Genomic DNA, 21,530 nt, shown 5'->3' with positions numbered 1-21,530 from the left:
CCCCGCCCCCTAGTGTTAACCCCTTCACTGCCAGTGGCATTTTTATAGTAATCTAATGCATTTTTATAGCACTGATCGCTATAAAAATGCCAATGGTCCCAAAAATGTGTCAAAAATGTCCGAAGTGTCCGCCATAATGTCGCAATACCGAAAAAAAAATCGCTGATCGCCGCCATTACTAGTAAAAAAAAATATTAATAAAAATGCCATAAAAATACCCCCTATTTTGTAAACGCTATAACTTTTGCGCAAACCAATCAATAAACGCTTATTGCGATTTTTTTTTACGAAAAATATGTAGAAGAATACGTATCGGCCTAAACTGAGGAAAAAAAATGTTTTTTTATATATTTTTGGGGGATATTTATTATAGCAAAAAGTAAAAAATATTCATTTTTTTCAAAATTGTCGTTCTATTTTTGTTTATAGCGCAAAAAATAAAAAACGCAGAGGTGATCAAATACCACCAAAAGAAAGCTCTATTTGTGGGAAAAAAAGGACGCCAATTTTGTTTGGGAGCCACGTCGCACGACCGCGCAATTGTCTGTTAAAGCGACGCAGTCCCGAATCGCAAAAAGTACTCTGGTCTTTGGGCAGCAATATGGTCCGGGGGGTAAGTGGTTAATAAACTTAAAAAAAGGCTGGAACACCCCTTTAACTGTGCATGTTTCCCTATGAAACTGTGTAGAGGGGAGTGTGTTCATTCCCTCCACTCAGGTCTCAGATTACACTCAGCTCTCTTCACTAGACATGTGCAATTCGTTTAGTTCCGAATTAGTTTTTTAACGAATTTTGACAAATTCGTTAATTCCGAAACTTTCGGATTTTCAGATTTCCGAAATTTCGAATTTCGGAAATTCTAAAATTTCGGAAATTCAGAATTGTGAAAATACGAGATTTCGGAAATTCTAAATTCGAAAATTTCAATTTAAAAAATAAAAAAATAGGAAATTTGAAAATTTTAGAAAATTCGGAAAAATCGGAAATTCAAAAATTTGAAAATCAGAAATTAGAAAATTGAGAATTAGAAAATCAGAAATTCAAAAATTAAAATGTATCGAGTTTCTGAATTTTCGAAATTCCAAATTCTGAATTTTCGATTTTCCCGAATTTCCGAATTTACCCAAAAAAAAGCTAAAAACGAATCAAACAAAAACGAAAATGAACACATTTCACCAAATATTTTTTTTTCTTTTTTCTCCTAAAAAAAATTAATAAAATATAAAATAGAAGAAATTAAAACTACTGATACCGTCAGTATATATACACATGCACACACCGGTATGGGGCTCCTAATAAATTGTATTTTTTTTTTCAAAAAAATAATATTATAAAAAAAAAAAAATACTGACACCAATCTCATCCCTACCATCCACTGCTCTACTGACACTGTCAGTATATATACACACACACACACACACACAAACACACACACACACGCATGGGGCTTCTAATACATTGTAAAAAAATATATATATATAAAAAAAGAATAGAAAATAAATAAATACTGACACCAATCTCATCCCTACTGACACCATCCACTGCTCTACTGACACTGTCAGTATATATACACATGCGCCGCTGCGCACACACGCATGGGGCTTCTAATAAATTGTAAAAATATATATATATATATATAAAAAAAGAATATTACAAAAAAAGAATAAAAAAAATACTGACACCAATCTCTTCCCTACTGACACCATCCACTGCTCTTCTACAAATGTGTGTTTGAGCTTTGGGGGGGGGACCCCAATGCAATAGGCTGCGCACACCTATGCCGCCCAGGCCCAGTAGCCATTTAACACGGAAACTTGTCAGGGAATTACATTTTTACCGCCGACATCTATTTCCATATTACATTACTGTGTTTTTTTGTACCATATGTAACTTTTCTGGGGACACATTCCCAGAGCTGATATTCTGAGTAAATGATTTTCTATCCCAGCACACAGATGTGTCCCTATCATTAGACAGGAAGCTATTAATGCCGAGACGAAACATAAACGGAGTGCGGGGAAATGTGGATGACGAGTCGGCACTAAGCAAGGAGTTAATTTGCTGACAAATGACCCCTCCAGCGCCGCTCAGCTTCCGCTGCTTAATGTTTATAGAAGTTAATACCGACATTAGCGTTCTCCATCTCCCGGTATCCCCCGCCCCTCCCCCTATGCACTAAACTTTACAGCATAGGAAAGTGCTCACCGTAAAATACATATTTTAGGAGGCGCACATGATGTGACGGCTTTAAAAGCTGCAGTTTGCAGAAGTTTATTTAAGTTGTCACAAGTCCTGAGGATCAATCTATTTACATGAAGTTCAGTTCTGTTCTATATCGGTGCCGTGTGTCTGTGCCGTGTATCTGTGCCGTGTATCGGTGCCGTGTATCTGTGCCGTGTATCGGTGCCGTGTATCGGTGCCGTGTATCTGTGCCGTGTATCGGTGCCGTGTATCTGTGCCGTGTATCGGTGCCGCGTATCTGTGCCGTGTATCGGTGCCGCGTATCTGTGCCGTGTATCTGGGCCGTGTATCTGGGCCGTGTATCGTGACGTCACTTCCTCACCAGAATAGAAATGTAGAAAGTTTAGGTCACATGTAACAATAATGTTACACATGGAGATGTCTAATTGTTACATTGTAGCTCTGTATCCTTCCTGAGCCTCTGGTTTATAGACCAGAAACATCCTAAATATAGAGCCATTTATTCAACTGTCCATCCAGAGCCTCTGGTTTATAGAGCGGATACATCCTAAATATGTGGGGGGGGGGGGGGGGGGTGCTGCAAATGTGGTTCGTTGGGTTTATAGGCGGCAACTCCTATCAATCTCACCCGTTCAAGTTGATTAGGCCTTTCCGAGCCAAATGCTTGCCTCCCGATAGAAGAAGCATGCAGCCAGTGAGGGCAGAACTAAAGGGTAGAAGTGATATGATGTGAACAAAGCTGATCTACGTACCATGCCGTCCTCGGTCTTGATTGTCCTGGTATGGAAGGTGTCCCGCTGTCCTCTAGGGGCGTTGTTGCTCTCTGTGTGTTCTGTGGCCAGCCTATTACCGCCTTCACTGTCCCCGTTCTCTCTCGGTTTTGTGGGGACGTCGTTGCGTTGTTTCTTTGTAATGTGGGCATCGGGCCCGTGGACCGTCTTCACATGCTTCCTCAGGGAACTGGGGTCCGTGTATCGCTTCGTGCATCCCGGGATCTTACAAATATACGGTTTCTAAAGAAAAAAAATGTAAATAACATTTCAATGAAAACATAATCTAGAAATAATTTCAAGCTTATGGAGTTAAAAACAAACTGATTTAGCTAAGAAATTGTTTAATTGTAATAAAAATATGAAGAGAAAATGGAACAGAAAAACTGCCAAGATATACAAATAATTTAAGGTGTCAGAATGAACATTTTACACTGATAAAAAGAATCAATGTCAACATTTAGAAACTGAATAAGTCAGAAAAAAGAGCCCCAAAATCGTTTAATATTAACCACTTAAGGACCGCCTCCTGCACATTTACGTCGGCAGAATGGCACGGCTGGGCACATCCACGTACAGGTACGTCCTCTTTAAGTGCCCAGCCGCGGACCCGATCGCCGCTGGAGTCCTGCGATCGGTCCCTGGAGCTAAAGAACGATGAGAGCTGTGTGTAAACACACCTTCCCCGTTCTTCACTGTGGCGCCGCCATCGATCGTGTGTTCCCTTATATAGGGAACCACAATCAATGACGTCACACCTACAGCCACACCCCCCTACAGTTAGAAACACATATTAGGTCATACATAACCCCAACAGCGCCCCCCTGTGGTTAACTCCCAAACTGCAACTGTCATTTTCACAGTAAACAATGCATTTTAAATGCATTTTTTGCTGTGAAAATGACAATGGTCCCAAAAATGTGTCAAATTTGCCCGAAGTGTCCGCCATAATGTCGCATTCACGAAAAAAATCGCTGATCGCCGCCATTAGTAGTAAAAAAATGTTTTTTATAAAAATGCAATAAAACTATCCCCTATTTTGTAAACGCTATAAATTTTGCGCAAACCAACCGATAAAGGCTTATTGCGATTTTTTTTTACCAAAAATAGGTAGAAGAATACGTATCGGCCTAAACTGAGGAAATTTTTTTTTTTTTTATATATTTTTGGGGATATTTATTATAGCAAAAAGTTAAAAATATTGAATTTTTTTCAAAATTGTCGCTCTATTTTTGTTTATAGCGCAAAAAATAAAAAAACGCAGAGGTGATCAAATACCACCAAAAGAAAGCTCTATTTGTGGGAAAAAAAGGACGCCAATTTTGTTTGGGAGCCACTTCGTACGACGTTAAAGCGACGCAGTGCCGAATCGCAAAAACTGTCCGAGTCCTTTAGCTGCATTTTGGTCCGGGTCTTAAGTGGTTAATATGTGTCAATTAATTTTTTTACCCCGAAGGAAACTGACCAACAAAGACATTTTGCTGTCTTGATAGACTCCGCGTGTCGCCCTCTGCATTGCTCTCCATCACGGCCCCCCCCCCCCCCATTACCCAACACAACCCCAAAACCAAATCAGTCCAGGCAAACAATAAAACTACATGGGGTTTCCTCGCCGACACCTGGAGGATGCTGGGAAGCCTGCGGGGGCCACGTGGAGAACATAAAAGAAGATTTAAGCTTCCCCATTGCAGGTGACTTTCATTTCCTCCTCCTTAGCCCCGGCTGGACGCTTTGACTTTTATGGTCCACACCTATTTGGCAGCCGACAAAAAATCCCAGAACTTCCCCGGAACAAGAGGGGAGAGACGAACATCTGCTGCTGCTTTCAAGAACACAAAAAAAAAAGAAAATCACAGACAGGCGTGGAGCTGGTGTGGTTTGGCAATGCCGCAAGATAAATTGTACGACAACTGACTTTATTCTGCAAGCTTTCTGTCTGATCCGCCGAGGGTTGCAAAACCTCGAAATCAGCAGAACCGGCTAACTCGAAAATCTCTGTTCTAATTCGGACTCCGAGACAGTTATTAATATTTTCTGTCTTGTTCGATGAATTCTTGATCTGTGGCCACCGATTAAATTCGAATGTTCTTCTTCCAAATGTCAGTCTTTGTCCCATGGAACTTCGCGACTTTGTGAAGGCCACGTCTTCTACAATAAACTGGTCAGAAAATGTCTTGGCAGAGATGTTCGTTGAGAAGACCTGGCTCACAATGCCCTCGAGGCCGCAGACGAAGGAGAATCTTGTCTCCTGGTTCTGCTGGACCTAAGCGCAGCCTTTGACACGGTAGACCACAAACTGTTACTGATGCGACTGGCCGAGGTAGCAGAAGTCGCAGAAGGTGATTTACCATGGTTTTCTTCCTTTCTTGAAAACCGATCACAAACAGTTAAACTGGGTTCTTTCACGTCGGAAAAGCGCACGGTGTCATGTGGAGTCCCCCAAGGATCCCCCCTGTCACCGGTGCTTTTCAACATCTATCTTCGCCCTCTCTTTGATATTATCAGTAGCCAAGAACTACTCTATCACTCTTATGCAGACGATACGCAATTGTATTTTCGCATCTGCAACAAAAAGGATCATCATCCCAGTTTAGAGAAATGTCTCTCTTTGATAGAAAACTGGATGACAAAGAGTTATCTTAAACTCAACAGTTCAAAAACAGAACTCCTTATGTTTCACGCCAGCCGAAAGAGTCAACTGGCAACAACCTGGACACCCCCGCCCATTCTGGGCCAAATCATCACCCCTAGCACCAAAGTCAAAAGTCTCGGGGTCATCTTCGACACCTTCATGACAATGGACGCACAAATAGGGTCAGTAGTCAGCGGATCGCACCATTTGTTGCGCCTACTACGCAGACTTATTCCATTTATCCCCAAAGAAGACGTAGCAGTCGTGGTGGGAACAATCGTGAATTCCAGACTGGACTATGCTAACGCCCTTTACCTCGGACTCCCAAAGTACCAAATCTCCCGACTGCAAGTCGTTCAGAATACGGCCGCCAGACTGGTGACTGGGAAAAAAAATGGGAATCAATCTCACCTTCACTGAGAACCCTTCACTGGCTGCCAGTAAAAGACAGAATTGCATTTAAAGCTCTCTGCCTGACACATAAGTGCATCCATGGGAAGGCTCCGCAATATCTTTGCGACAAGATAGAACCTCACAATTCGAATCGCGTTCTGCGATCCACCGACCAAAATCTGGTCAGGGTACCAAAAACCAAATACAAGTCCAAAGGAGAAAGAAGGTTTGCTTTTCAAGGTCCGAGACTATGGAACGCTTTACCAACCAGCATTCGGTTGGAGGAAAACCACCTGACTTTCAGAAGACAGATCAAAACTCTGCTCTTCTGATGTCATGAGACACGAACAACTAGCGCCCAGAAGCGATTCAGTTCGCATGCGCCGCGCTTTATAAGTTTTTCATTCATTCATTCATTCATTTCATTCACAATCCGCTTTCCAATTCAACCCAAATGTGGCCAAACATTTGTGGACAACTGGCCATCACATCTATACGAGCTTGTTGGACATCCCATTCCAAAACCATAGTCATTAATGTAGAGTTATATTATTGCCGTCCAAGGACCTAGACTATGGAACGCTCTACCAACCAGCAACCGATTGGAGGTGAACTACCTGGCCTTCAGAAGAAAAATCAAAACCCATCTCTTCTGAGGGCTAAAGTTTACTTAGGGAATGGATACTAAGCGCCCAGAGGCGATTCAGTTCGCATGTGTTGCGCTATATACAGTACGTTTCTCACTTCTCAGTTACCCAATTTACAGCTACATATAACAGCCACCACCCTTCTCCAAATACAATAACGTTAAGGCGTGCGTCCACACTCAAATCTAAAACTCATTTTATCATTATACCCCTTCCGCAGCAAATCCGCTCTCACCATAAAGATCCACTTCCTTCCATACTCAAACATAAAACAGTCTTTTTTTTGTACCATCTGATGTCTCCCTTGCCCTTGTACAGACTCTGGAATGAATGTTCGAGCGGATCGGGATCCTTCGGGGGAAAATGACCGCGCTATATCAAGATGCCGCTCAACTCAACTCAAAGACCAAAAGTGAACACCTGACCATCACACCTATGGCTAGTAGGGATGGACGGTTCTCCACAGAGTTTGGCCCATGAAAAATAGGAGTCATCCATATCCCCTTCCAAAACCATCTGATGCCCCACTTGCCCTTGTAAAGCCTCTGGAATAAAAAGTCCAAAGACCAAAAGCGGACACGTGACCATCACACCTAAAAGTCTGCTGGACATCTCTTTCCAAAATCATCTGATTCCCCCTTGCCCTTGTAAAGCCTCTGCAATAAAAAGTCCAAAGGCCAAAAGTGGACACCTGATCATCACACCTAAGAGTCTGCTGGACATCCCCTTCCAAACCCATGGCAAATAATATAGTGTTCCCTTACTTTTGCGGACAATTCAACCTTTACTCTTCTAGAAGACTTTCCACAAGATTATGGAGCGTGTCTGTAGGAATTTGTGCCCTTTTATGTGGTCAAGTACTGATGTTGGATGAGAAGATATGGTTCACAGTTGACATTCCAATTCAACCCCAAAGGGTGTGTGGTATAGTTGAGGTCAAGGCTTTGTGAAGGCTTCGTCTTCTACATCAAACTGGTCAAATATTGTCTTGATGGAGATGTTAATTGAGAAGACCTGGCTCACCATCGTTTTTCAATTCATTCTAAAGGTGCTCAGTAGGGTTGAAGTTGAGGCTTTGTGAAGGCCACATCTTCTACACCAAACTCCTCAAATAATGTTTTGATGGAGATGTTAGTTGAGAAGACCTGGCTCACAATCTGCTTTCCAATTAATCCCAAATGTATTCAGTACGGTTGAGGTTGGGCTTTGTTAAGGCCACTTCATCAAGACATTATTTGACCAATTTTGTGTTGGGGGAGATGTTAGTTGAGAAGACCTGGCTCACAATCTGCTTTCCAATGAATCCCAAAGGTAATCAATAGGGTTGAGGTTTGGGCTTTGTGAAGGACACATCTTCTACACCAAACTCCTCAAATAATGTTTTGATAGAGATGTTAGTTGAGAAGACCTGGCTCACAATCTGCTTTCCAATGAATGTATTCAGTACGGTTGAGGTTGGGCTTTGTTAAGGCCACTTCTCCAACACAAAATTGGTCAAATAATGTCTTGATGGAGATGTTAGTTGAGAAGATCTGGCTCACAGTCGGCATTCCAATCTACCCCAAAAGGTGTTCGGTAGAGTTGAGGTCAAGACTTTGTGAAGGCACCATCTTCTACATCAAACTTGTTAAACAATGCCTTTATGGAGATATATATTGAGAAGACCTGGCTCACCACCTTTTTTTCAATTCATTCCAAAGTTGCTCAAGTGGGTTGAAGTTGAGGTTTTGTGAAGGCCACATCTTCTACACCAAACTCCTCAAATAATGTTTTAATGGAGATGTTAGTTGAGAAGACCTGACTCACAATCTGCTTTCCAATTCACCCCAAAGGTATTCAATAGGGTTGAGGTTTGGGCTTTGTGAAGGACACGTCTTCTACAACAAACTAGTCAAATAATGTCTTGATGGAGAACAAGTAAATGTGCTTTTATTTTTATTAGTGTCCCCAACTGGGAGATTTTACCATCACTTCCTGCCCTGGAAAATCTCTACAATGGAACACAGATGTCCCAAAAATGCTTGGGGGGAAGCAGTGTAACCCTAGGATTGTTCGATTGGCATTATCCCGGTACCATTTTTTAGGGTCGACGGTCGGCTCTGTTTAAAATTAATCCTAGCAGCTAACTAGCTGCTGGATTGCTTTTACAAGCATCGGGAGGGGACATTCCCCCTCCTGTGGCTTAACCGGGATCTCCCGTCCCACCGGGAGTCCTGATGGACCAACCAGAGCTTCCGCCAGCTGATCACAGAGCCAAAACAAAGACGGAATTGGCCGGCTTACCCAGGTGTAAATGGTGCCAATAAAAAAAAAAAAAAAAAATTCGATCACACTGATCTTGGTGAGATCAAATGCTTTTGAGGGCAGAGGAGGGCTCTGGGGTCAGATATCTGTATAAAGAGTACCTGTCACATTCTTTTTGTTATCCTTACGACAGACTAGCATATGCTTTTTAATGTAATGTAAGTGTTATTTGTCGTATTTATAATTTCGACTATATCTCATTCCAGACAGCGAGACTCGTTCTCTTTCTTTGCTACCTCTTTGAACCTTGATCGTGTCCTGAAGAAGCCTAACGGCAAAACGCGTAGACGCACAAGGGCTCACTGTACAAATTGTATCATTTTATATGATTTTTAGTCTCTGAACACTTTTTTCAATAAATATTGTTTATTTTTGCTACTTCTCAATTGTTTCCATGCCCACAAAGTCCCACCAATGGCTACATTCTGAGTACCCTTTTTGTTGTTTCCTACCTGTCGCATGCCTATCGCTGTCACAAGGGATGTTTACATTCTTTGTGACAGCAATAAACGTGCTAAAAAAATAATAATTTAACCTCTTGACAACGTCCTCGGCTTTGTGCGGCGATATCTGAATGATGGGGGCAGCTACAGGCATCATTCAGATATCTCCGTCTTCAGCCGCCAATTCTGCGCACGATAAGAACGATCAAAGCGGCGATCCCGCCGCTTGATCGTTCTTATAGGCAGCGGGAGGGGACGTCCCCCCCTCCCGCCGCCATCCGGTGCTTCTCCGGGCTCTCCCGTGCTATCGGGGGCCCGGAGAGCGAATCGGTCGGCGGTGCTGGAAAGCATAGAGATGACTGGTGACCAGATGGTCACCAGTCATCTCTATGACCATCGGAGGCCTGGGCGCGACGTTATGACGTCACGCCCGGTACCCGGAAGTAAACAAAGCCGCAATCGCGGCTGTCGGCATGTGATCGGTGCTTTTTTTTTTCACCGATTTCATGATTGTAAGCCTGGAGGAGAGATGTGGGGGAGGGGAAGGTCTTATTGACCCCGCCTCTCTCCACAAAGAGGACCTGTCACTCTGGATTCCTATTACAAGGGATGTTTACATTCCTTGTAATAGGAATAAAAGAGATCAAAAAATAAAATGTAAAAAAAAGTGTAAAAATAAAAAGAATTAAGTAAAATAAAAATAAAATGATATTTTTTTCTTCAAAACGCCCCTGTCCCCGTTATCTCGCGCGCAGAAGCGAACACGCATGCAGGTCCCGCCCACATATGTAAATGCCGTTCAAACCCCACATGTGAGGTATCGCCGCGTGCGTTAGAGCGAGAGCAACAATTCTAGCACTAGACCTCCTCTGTAACTCAAAAATAGTAACCTGTAAAAAATGTTAAAACGTCACCTATGGAGATTTTTAAGTACCGAAGTTTGGCGCCATTCCATGAGTGTGCGCAATTTTAAAGTGTGACATGTTAGGTATCTATTTACTCGGCGTAACTTCATCTTTCACATTATACAAAAAAAATTGGGCTAACTTTACTGTTTTTTTTTTTTTTAATTCATGAAACCGTTTTTTTTTTTCCAAAAAAAGGCGTTTGAAAAATGATTGCCCAAATACCGTGCGAGTAAAAAAGTTGCAATGACCGCCATTTTATTCCCTAGGGTGTCTGCTAAAAAATAAAATATATAATGTTTGGGGGTTCTGATTAATTTTCTAGCAAAAAAAATGAGATTTTTACATGAAGGAGAGAAGTGCCAAAATTGGCCCGGTGGTAAAGTGGTTAAGTGACGGTGTAAAAATAATAAATAAATTAAAAAGTGTATTGTGTTTTTTTTTTTTTGCATTAAAATTACACTTGTGGCGTCACGCTTCAATCTCAGATCCATTGACTTGCATCAAAAGAAAAGCGAACAGAGGTTCTGCTCTTCGTCACGCGATCCAAAGCGTAACTAAAATGTTTTGGGGCGTAATTTTGGCTTTAAAATGAATTTTAGTGACTGTGTGACGAGAAAGTTCTTCCCGAGAACAGATGATCAGTGCGGTTTTCTTTTCCATTGGTTCCTCACCTCGTTGGAGTGGGTCCTGTTCTGGTGCTTGGCGCGGTCGGAGGCGTTGGAGAAGGCCTTGTTGCAGCCCTCGTGTTCGCACACGTAAGGTTTCTCGCCGGTGTGGGAGCGCAAATGGGTCTTGAGATTCTCCAGCCTGGAATAAGCCTTGTAGCAGCCTTCAAACTGTGAAAAGAATGGCAGCGCAATCAGTCAAAAAAAATATAATAATCTCTATTTAACAGGTTTGTGCATCCAGAAATCAACTCAAATTAAGGGGTTAATGTGTTCCCTAGGGAGTGATTCTTACTGTGGGGGGAGGGGACTGACTGGGTGAGGTGACTGATCTGTGTCCAAGGGACACACCATCCCTGACAGGACGTGGATCTGTGTATCTGCTCAGATCGGGCGGTCATCGCGGCCACCAGGCACTCACATCGGGTTCCCGGTGACGCGTCGAGCACGCGCCCCCTAGTGGCTTGGGAAAGCGAAGATGTCATATGATGACCGCCCAGAACCAGAGGCTTATTGTCACGCCGTCATATGACGGCGGGCGGTGGGCTAGTGGTTAAAGTACATTTGCAAATTAAGTTTTTTATGAGAACTATGGCCCAGATTCTCAAAGGGCTTACGACGGCGCAGCGCCATGTACGCCGTCGTAAGTCCTAATCTGGGCCGTCGTATCTATGCGCCTGATTCTTAGAATCAGTTACGCATAGATATCCATTAGATCCGACAGGCGTAAGGCTCTTACGCTGTCGGATCTTAAATGCAAATTTTTTTTTGTCCGCTAGGTGTCCCCGTCGAGTATGCAAATTAGCTAGATACCCGAATTCCCGAACGTACGCGCGGCCGACGCAGTAAAGTTACAACGTTTACGTTAGGCTTGTCCCGGCATAAAGTTGCCCCTGCTATATGAGGCGCAATCAATGTTAAGTATGGCCGTCGTTCCCGCGTCGAAATTTGAAAATTTACGTTGTTTGCGTAAGTCGTCCGTGAATGGGGCTGGACGCCATTTATGTTCACGTCGAAACCAATGACGTCCTTGCGACGTCATTTAGAGCAATGCACCCTGGGATATTTTACGGACGGCGCATGGGCAGTACGTTCGGCGCGGGAACGTGCTTAATTTAAATACTACACGCTCCCTACCCGCCTAATTTGAATTAGGCGGGCTTGCGCCGGGTGATTTACGCTACGCCGCCGCAACTTTACACGCAAGTGCTTTGTGAATAAAGCACTTGCCTGTAAAACTTGTGGCGGCGTAACATAAATGAGATACGTTACGCCCGCACAGTTTTGCGCGATTCTATGAGAATCTGGGCCTTAACTTCTAATGCCCTGTACACAAGATCGGTCCGTCTGATGAAAACGGTCCGATGGACCGTTTTCATCGGACGAACCGATCGTGTGTGGGCCACATCGTTTTTTTTTTTTTTCCATCGGCGAAAAAAAAGAGAACCTGTTTTAAAATTTTCTGATGGTTAAAAAAACGATAGAAAAAAACGATCGTCTGTGGGGAAATCCATTGGTCAAAAATCCACGCATGCTCAGAATCAAGTCGACGCATGCTCGGAAGCATCAAACTTCATTTTTCTCTGCACGTCGTTGTGTTTTACGTCACCGCGTTGGACACGATCGGATTTTTAACTGATCATCAGTCAGCTTCATCGGATATCTGATTAAAAAATCTATCGGTCCGTTTTCATCGGATGAACCGATCGTGTGTACGTGGCATAAGGCTTCATGTACACGGGACGTTTTTACAACAGCTCCTGAACGATTTAACTTGACAGATATTAAGTAAAAACGTCCATTTTGCCGCGTTTACATGCCGCGCTTAGCAGCGTTTGCGTTTAGAAGCGTTTAAAAAAATAATAATTTTTAAATGGCCAAAAACAAAAAAAATGCCTATAAACGAAACACTGCTAAACGCGGGTTACCACGTTTAGGCGCGTTTGGTGTCTGAAACGTGGAAAAAAGCATCCAACTGCGTCTGAACATCTGTTTAGCAGCGTCCCGCGTACATGGGGCCTTATGCCGCGTACACACGACCGTTTTTCGGGTTCTAAAAAACGATGGCCCGGATCCACAAAGATCTGCCTATCTTAAGGCAGGCGTAGCGTATCTCAGATACACTACCCCGCCGTAACTTACATCGTACTTTCCATATCCATAAAGAATGTGCGCTGTAAGGTACGGCGGCGTAGTGTAAATGTGTCGGCGTAAGGGCGCGTAATTCAAATGACTAACATGTGGGCGTGTTTTATGTTAATTCCACTTGACCCCACGTAAATTAAGTTTTTTTTTTAACGGCGCATGCGCCGTCCGTGGGGGTATCCCAGTGCGCATGCTCGAAATGAGGTCGCAAATAGTCAATGCTTTCCGACGTGAACGTAATTTACGCAAAGCCCTATTCGCGAACGTTTTGCGCAAACGACGGAAAATTCGACGCTGTCCCGATGTCCATACTTAACATTGCATATGCCTCATAGACGTCGTGAAAAAATAGAGCATGTTTGAAATGTTTTTTGTTCGTTTTTTAGAACCCGAAAAATGCTCTGAAGCCCACACACGATCGTTTTTAATGACATAAAAAAAAACGTAATTTTTTAGAACTCGAAAAACGGTCGTGTGTACGCGGCATAAGCCATATAAATATAGGCCCAGATTCACAAAGCACTTACGCCGACGTATAGCACGTTACGCCGACGTAAGTGCAAATGTGCGCCGGCGTATGTGTGCGGCAGACCCACGAACCAACATGCGCCTAAAAACAGGCTACACCCCGCCGACGTAGCTTGCACACGTCGGCGTAGGATGGGCGCACATATGGGCTGGACGCATGGTGCTTCTCCCATTGATTAGCCAATTCAAACATGCAAATGAGGGAAATACGGCGATTCACGAACGTGCGTGCGTCCGGCGCATGCTACGCGAGATGCGCGTAAGTTGTACGTCCGGCGTAAAGTTATTCCCCATAAAGGAGGTGCAACCCGGCAACAGACACGCACAGGTCTGCACCAGGGAACACAAGCTGGCGTATTGTGCGTTGGACGTGTGTCTGGCTGGGCGTACGTTATGTTCACGGCGTATGCGGTGATCCGGCGTAGCTTAGGCAGTTGTGCCGGCGTGGTTGTGAGAAGTCGCAGGGGGGTGCTGTGAATGCGTCCACGACACGGCGCATGCGCCGTTCGTGATACGTACCTGTCTGGCGCTCGGCCCATGATTTGCATGGGTTCACGCCCACTTCCACCTACGCCGGCGTGCGTGCGTTCGAAACCCACGCCACGCTTGCGCAGCGTTGGGAGCACTGGCTTGCTGAATGCAATGCTTGCCTCTCCGCGATACGTTGGCGTGGCGTACGGTGTGTGCTCTACGGCGGCGTAATGTGCGCCCTGCTCTCTGTGAATCTGGGCCATACTTTTTAATTTAATTTTATTCATTTAATTTAACATTTTCTTTAAAAATATCTTTTTTTTGGGGGGATTCTAAAAGCTGTCGCATGATTTTTTGATTAAAGTTGAGTCATCTAGCTTGGGGGGGGGGGGGGGGGGCTTAAATTTCCTGAGGCCAAAGTGAATATTCCATCTTGTGAAGTCAGGTCTGCCAGGCTTTTGCCCGTCTCGGGCTTTCGCGGCCACCGGGCGCCGCTTTCCGTACTAAAATGTGAGGCCCAAAACAAGCTGATAATATTTCCCTTAAGGGCCAATGGAGAAACGGAGTGGTTAGCGTTGCCTTTGGGGGGAGGGGGTGTCAGCGGCTATTGATGGGACCGATTCGCAAACTTGCTGATGTCAGCAGGTTGGTGGTCTGGGCGGCTTACCGTGCATCTATGCGGCTTTTCCCCAGTGTGGCGCCTCATGTGAACCACCAGCATGTACTGCGCCTTAAACGGTTTCTGTTCCCGGGTGCAGTCCTCCCAGCGACACACAAACTCCTTCTTCTCCCCGTGGATGTGCTCGTTATTGATGTGCTGCAGAGAGAGAGGACAGAGAAAATCCATCAGCCCAAAGAACGCCGAAATCTCGCCAGCTCAGCGCCATATACAGTATAATAAACAGAACCTAATATATGGAAATACGGAAAGAAAAACTGCTTTACATCCCAATGCCAAAATGCGCCAATTTATACAGAAAATAAGTCTGATACAGGAGGAATCCGGAGCATTTTATTGGACAGAAATAATACAGTGGAACCTCGGATTACGAGTATAATCCGTTCCAGGAGAACGCTCGTAATCCAAAGCACTCGCATATCAAAGCGAGTTTCCCCATTGAAGTCAATGGAAACAAAAATAATTTAGTTCCGCATTGACTTCAATGTCATGCAATACCGCATGCGGCCAGAGGCAGGGGGGGCGCAGAGTGCCTCGGAAACGGGGGGGTGGTGCTGTCACCTCCTCAAATTGAGAAGCGGGGGGTGCTTGGGGGACTTTGGGTGCTGACGAACAAAAACAAAAGTGGGGGGGGGGGGGGGTAGGGATGCCCTGGGGACCTCTGGGCCGCTTACAAAAAAAAATGTGTATAAAAAATAAATATATAAAAAAAGGGGGGGTAGCCATCCGGGGCCCTAGGGACCTCTGGGCCCTTTAATAAAAACCAAAAAATATATATATAAAAAAATTAAAACATTTTATTTTATAAAAAAAAAAAAGAAAAAAAAGGGGGGTTGACATCTGGGGCCCTAGGAACCTCTGGGCCCTTTAATAAAAACCCCAAAATATATATATAAAAAAATTAAAACATTTTATTTTATAAAAAAAAAAAAAAAAAAAAAGGGGGGGTTGCCATCCGGGGCCCTGGGGACCTCTGGTCCCTTTAATAAAAAACAAAAAATATATTAAAAAAATATATTTTAAAAAAATTAAAACATTTTATTTTATCATTTTATTTTTTTTTTTTAAAGGGGGGGTTGCCATCCGGGCCTCTGGGGACCTCAGGGCCCCTTACAGGTGTACTGCCTGTATCCCCCTGATGGCGACCCTGGTAATAACATTATAATATTATATGACTTGTGTCACAATTGTATACACTATGTTATTTTTTCTTTATTTGCTATTTTTTTCCCCCAAGAAATTACAGAACAGAATTTCTAATGACCTAAAGTCCCTCCCTCCTGGGACAAGCCCATTGGTGTAGCAGCAGGTTCCAAGGCCAGACTGGAAGCTGAGATCTCAGGCTGTGTACTGATTGGCTGAGACAAGTGTTTCTTAATGTAAACACAATTAGTTACATTGGGCCAGATTTACGTATCTGGGCGCATCTTTGTGCGGGCGTAGCGTATCCTATTTACGTTACGCCGCCGCAACTTAGACAGGCAAGTGCCGTATTCACAAAGCACTTGCTCCGTAAGTTGCAGCGGCGTAAGCCCGCCTAATTCAAAGTAGGCTGGTAGGGGGCGTGTTGTATGGAAATGATTCGTGACCCCGCGTAAATGACGCGCCTAACGAACGGCGCATGCGCGCGCATGCTCAGTATCACGTCAAATTTTCTCCCTAAGTTACGTCGGCTCAATGCTTAGTCGACGTGAACGTAACCTACGGCCATTCCCATTCACGTATGACTTACGCAAACGACGTAAAATACGACGCTGTTCCGATGTTTCCGACGTCCATACCTTAACATGACTTACCCCTGCTTTATGAGGGGTAAAGTTACACTGGTCGTACGCCTTACGTAAACAGCGTATATTAATACGCCGGGCGCAAGTACGTTCGTGAATCGGCGTATCTAGTTCATTTGCATATTTATAATGGGAACGCCGAATGCTGGAGCCATGTTTTTGGACGTATCTCGCTTTGTGAATCGCCGTAAAGATGTGACGGCGCACATTTGAAATTACGGCGGAGTATCCAATCCGTCTGATCGCGAGTAGAGGAGAGCGATCGGCGGCTCTCCTGACAGGGGGGGTTCGCGCTGATTGTTTATCAGCGCAGTCCCCCCTCGGATGCCCACACTGGACCACCAGGGAAGCCGCCAGGACCACCAGGAAAGGGGGGCAAATAGAAAAACTATTAAAAAAATGATAACAATAGATGCCAATCAGTGCCCACAAATGGGCACTGACTGGCAACATGGGCACTGACTGGCACAATATGGGATAAACAAGTGACGCCCAGCAATGCCATCAGTGCCACCCCTCAGTGTCCATCAGTGCCACCCCTCAGTGTCCATCAGTGCCACCCCTCAGTGTCCATCCATGCCCAGTGCCCACCTATCAGTGCCCATCTGTGCCACCCATAAGTACCCATCAGTGCCACCCATGAGTGCCCAGCAGTGCCGCCTATGAGTGCCCGGACTTCCGGGAAGTGGGAAAGCAATGAAACCAAACCAGGGGGATGGACAGCCAGGCACCCAGCATTTTATAAAGGAGGATTTAGCGAGGGCGGGCTCCATATTTCTCTCGGGGGAGGGGGGGTTGTGCGGGATTTACGTAGAATCTCACGGCACGCTTGATTTTCTACAACGCCGCGTCTTCCCCCCCTCGCAGTTTGTCGGCGTACGCAGCGGTTTGTAAACAAGCGTCCAGCTATAATGAGCTCTGTGTTTGGGTGCCAGCGCTTCTTAAGGCGAGGTGTCTTGGCAGCGCGCAGCTGGGGGGGGGGGGGGGGGGCAGAAGAGCCGTAAATAACGGCGAGCGTCAATGGCTGGATTCACGGGCTGACAAGGAGGGACTCACATGGACGAGCTGCTCCTGGGTGTCGTACTCCTTGCTGCAGCTGTCCCAATGGCAGTTTGTCTCGTAGATGACCTCCGCTTCCTGCTTACACTCCTCTCTGTCCAGGTCCTCTTTCAGATCCGTCAGATGGTCCTGCCGGGAGGGGGGGAGAATACAAACAGTCAGATCCGGGTGGCGGGGGGGCAAAAACCGGGTGACCCCCCCGGGGCAGGTTTTAGGTCTGGGCAGTGAGATATGCAAGTGAAAAAAGTTAAATCTGCTCCCTGGTCCCCCCCCCCCCCATCATCAATATACTGACTACACCCCCCCATCATCAATATACTGACTACACCCCCCATCATCAATATACTGACTACACCCCCCCCATCATCAATATACTATCTACACCCCCCATCATCAATATACTGACTACACCCCCCCCCCATCATCAATATACTGACTACACCCCCCCCATCATCAATATACTGACTACACCCCCCATCATAAATATACTGACTACACCCCCCCCATCATCAATATACTGACTACATCCCCCCCATCATCAATATACTGACTACACCCCCCCCCATCATCAATATACTGACTACACCCCCCCCCATCATCAATATACTGACTACACCCCCCATCATAAATATACTGACTACACCCCCCCCCCATCATCAATATACTGACTACACCCCCCCCATCATCAATATACTGACTACACCCCCCCCCCATCATCAATATACTGACTACACCCCCCCCCATCATCAATATACTGACTACACCCCCCATCATCAATATACTGACTACACCCCCCCATCATCAATATACTGACTACACCCCCCCCCCATCATCAATATACTGACTACCCCCCCCCATCATCAATATACTGACTACACCCCCATCATCAATATACTGACTACACCCCCATCATCAATATACTGACTACACCCCCCCATCATCAATATACTAACTACACCCCCCATCATCAATATACTGACTACACCCCCCATCATAAATATACTGACTACACCCCCCCCCCATCATCAATATACTGACTACACCCCCCCCATCATCAATATACTGACTACACCCCCCCATCATCAATATACTGACTACACCCCCCCCATCATAAATATACTGACTACACCCCCCCCATCATCAATATACTGACTACATCCCCCCCATCATCAATATACTGACTACACCCCCCCCATCATCAATATACTGACTACACCCCCCCCATCATCAATATACTGACTACACCCCCCCCATCATCAATATACTGACTACACCCCCCCCATCATCAATATACTGACTACACCCCCCCCATCATCAATATACTGACTACACCCCCCCCATCATCAATATACTGACTACACCCCCCCCATCATCAATATACTGACTACACCCCCCCCCATCATCAATATACTGACTACACCCCCCCATCATCAATATACTGACTACACCCCCCCATCATAAATATACTGACTACACCCCCCCCATCATCAATATACTGACTACACCCCCCCCATCATCAATATACTGACTACACCCCCCCCATCATCAATATACTGACTACACCCCCCCATCATCAATATACTGACTACACCCCCCCCATCATCAATATACTGACTACATCCCCCCCATCATCAATATACTGACTACACCCCCCCCCCATCATCAATATACTGACTACACCCCCCCCATCATCAATATACTGACTACACCCCCCCCATCATCAATATACTGACTACACCCCCCCATCATCAATATACTGACTACACCCCCCCCATCATCAATATACTGACTACTACACCCCCCATCATAAATATACTGACTACACCCCCCCCATCATCAATATACTGACTACACCCCCCCATCATCAATATACTGACTACACCCCCCCCATCATCAATATACTGACTACACCCCCCATCATCAATATACTGACTACACCCCCCCATCATCAATATACTGACTACACCCCCCCATCATCAATATACTGACTACACCCCCCCATCATCAATATACTGACTACACCCCCCCCATCATCAATATACTGACTACACCCCCCCATCATCAATATACTGACTACATCCCCCCCATCATCAATATACTGACTACACCCCCCCCCATCATCAATATACTGACTACACCCCCCCATCATCAATATACTGACTACACCCCCCCATCATCAATATACTGACTACTACACCCCCCATCATCAATATACTGACTACACCCCCCCCCCCATCATCAATATACTGACTACACCCCCCCCATCATCAATATACTGACTACACCCCCCCATCATCAATATACTGACTACACCCCCCCCATCATCAATATACTGACTACACCCCCCCCATCATCAATATACTGACTACATCCCCCCCATCATCAATATACTGACTACACCCCCCCCATCATCAATATACTGACTACACCCCCCCATCATCAATATACTGACTACACTCCCCCCCATCATCAATATACTAACTACTGGATTTCTGGCAGGATCAACAGGTAGTTTCTGTACTGTATTGGGGGAGGGGCCGGGCTGTACTTTACACTTACCGGGGGGCTGGGAGAGTCTCTGATCTGTAGCTCCTCCTCCGTCTTCACTTTGGTGCGCTTGTGGATGATTGGATTGACTGTGCTGGTCACTGCCGACTCGCTGGACTGCTTCTATGGAACAAAAAATCACCAACAACCTAAAACATCACAATGTAACAACCTTCCCTCAAAAATTCGGAAATTCGAAAATTCGGAAATTATGGAAATTCGGAAATTCAAAAATTCAGAAATTCGGAAATTCAAAAATTCGGAAATTCAAAATTCGTAAATTATGGAAATTTGGAGATTATGGAAATTCCATAATTCCCATAATTTCCGAATTTCCATAATTTCCGAATTTCGAATTTCCGAATTTCTGAATTTTTGAATTTCCGAATTTCCATAATTTCCGAATTTCGAATTTCCTAATTTCCATAATTTTCGAACTTCCGAATTTCCATAATTTCCGAATTTTCGAATTTTCGAATTTCCATAATTTTCGAACTTTCGAATTTCCATAATTCCCATAATTTCCGAATTTCCATAAATTCGAAAAATCGAAAATTATGGAAATTCGGAAATTCGAAAATTTGGAAATTATGGAAATTCAAAAATTCTGAAATTCGAAAATTATGGAAATTCAAAAATTCGGAAATTCGAAAATTATGGAAATTCAAAAATTATGGAAATTCTGAAATTCTGAAATTATGGAAATTATGGATATCCGGAAATTCAAAAATTATGGAAATTCGGAAATTCAAAATTATGGAAATTCAAAAATTCGGAAATTCGAAAATTATGGAAATTCGGAAATTTGAAATTGGGAAATTAAGGAAATTCGGAAATTCAAAAATTCGGAAATTCGGAAATTATGGAAATCCAGAAATTCAAAAATTTGGAAATTATGGAAATTCGGAAATTCAAAAATTCGGAAATTTGGAAATTATGGAAATTCGGAAATTCAATAATTCGGAAATTCGAAAATGATGGAAATTCGGAAATTCAAAAATTCGGAAATTCAAAAATTCGGAAATTCGAAATTCGGAAATTATGGAAATCCGGAAATTATGGAAATAGGGAAATTCGAAATCTCCGAATTTGGAAATTCCGAAATTCGAATTCTCGAATTTCCAGAATTTTCAAAAAAAAGCAAAAAAACGAATGAAACGAAAACGAAAAAAATAATATTTTTCAGCAGTCACACGTCAAGAAACAAATTCCCTGTGACTCTCCCTGCAGCAGCTGAAAGCCAGTAGGAGGGAGAGGAGGAGTCTGGATGTTGTGGCTGCAGGGTAGCCACAGGGGGTTCAGATTTTAGGGACTGACCCCCGCTTCTCCCATCACCTGGACTGACCCCCG

The 21,530-nt window shown here is 44.4% G+C and overlaps 1 protein-coding gene across 1 annotated transcript in view; it reads right to left on the bottom strand.

The window, feature by feature from the left end:
- Nucleotides 1-21,530, bottom strand: part of GLI2 (GLI family zinc finger 2) — a 185,354-nt gene that overhangs the window by 10,689 nt on the left and 153,135 nt on the right. The window contains exons 8-12 of the mRNA XM_040358252.1: nt 20,193-20,303; nt 17,631-17,762; nt 14,776-14,925; nt 10,971-11,135; nt 2,955-3,215 (exon numbers count right to left, since the gene is read on the bottom strand). Of these exons, the coding sequence (XP_040214186.1) occupies nt 2,955-3,215; nt 10,971-11,135; nt 14,776-14,925; nt 17,631-17,762; nt 20,193-20,303 (819 nt within the window). The remainder of the gene's footprint in view (nt 1-2,954; nt 3,216-10,970; nt 11,136-14,775; nt 14,926-17,630; nt 17,763-20,192; nt 20,304-21,530) is intronic.

This window comes from Rana temporaria, chromosome 6, assembly GCF_905171775.1.
Source record: "Rana temporaria chromosome 6, aRanTem1.1, whole genome shotgun sequence".
In the NCBI taxonomy this organism is placed as follows: Eukaryota; Metazoa; Chordata; class Amphibia; order Anura; family Ranidae; genus Rana; species Rana temporaria.
The sequence above is the reverse complement of the archived record's forward strand: the minus strand, read 5'-3'. Positions and strand labels throughout refer to the sequence as shown.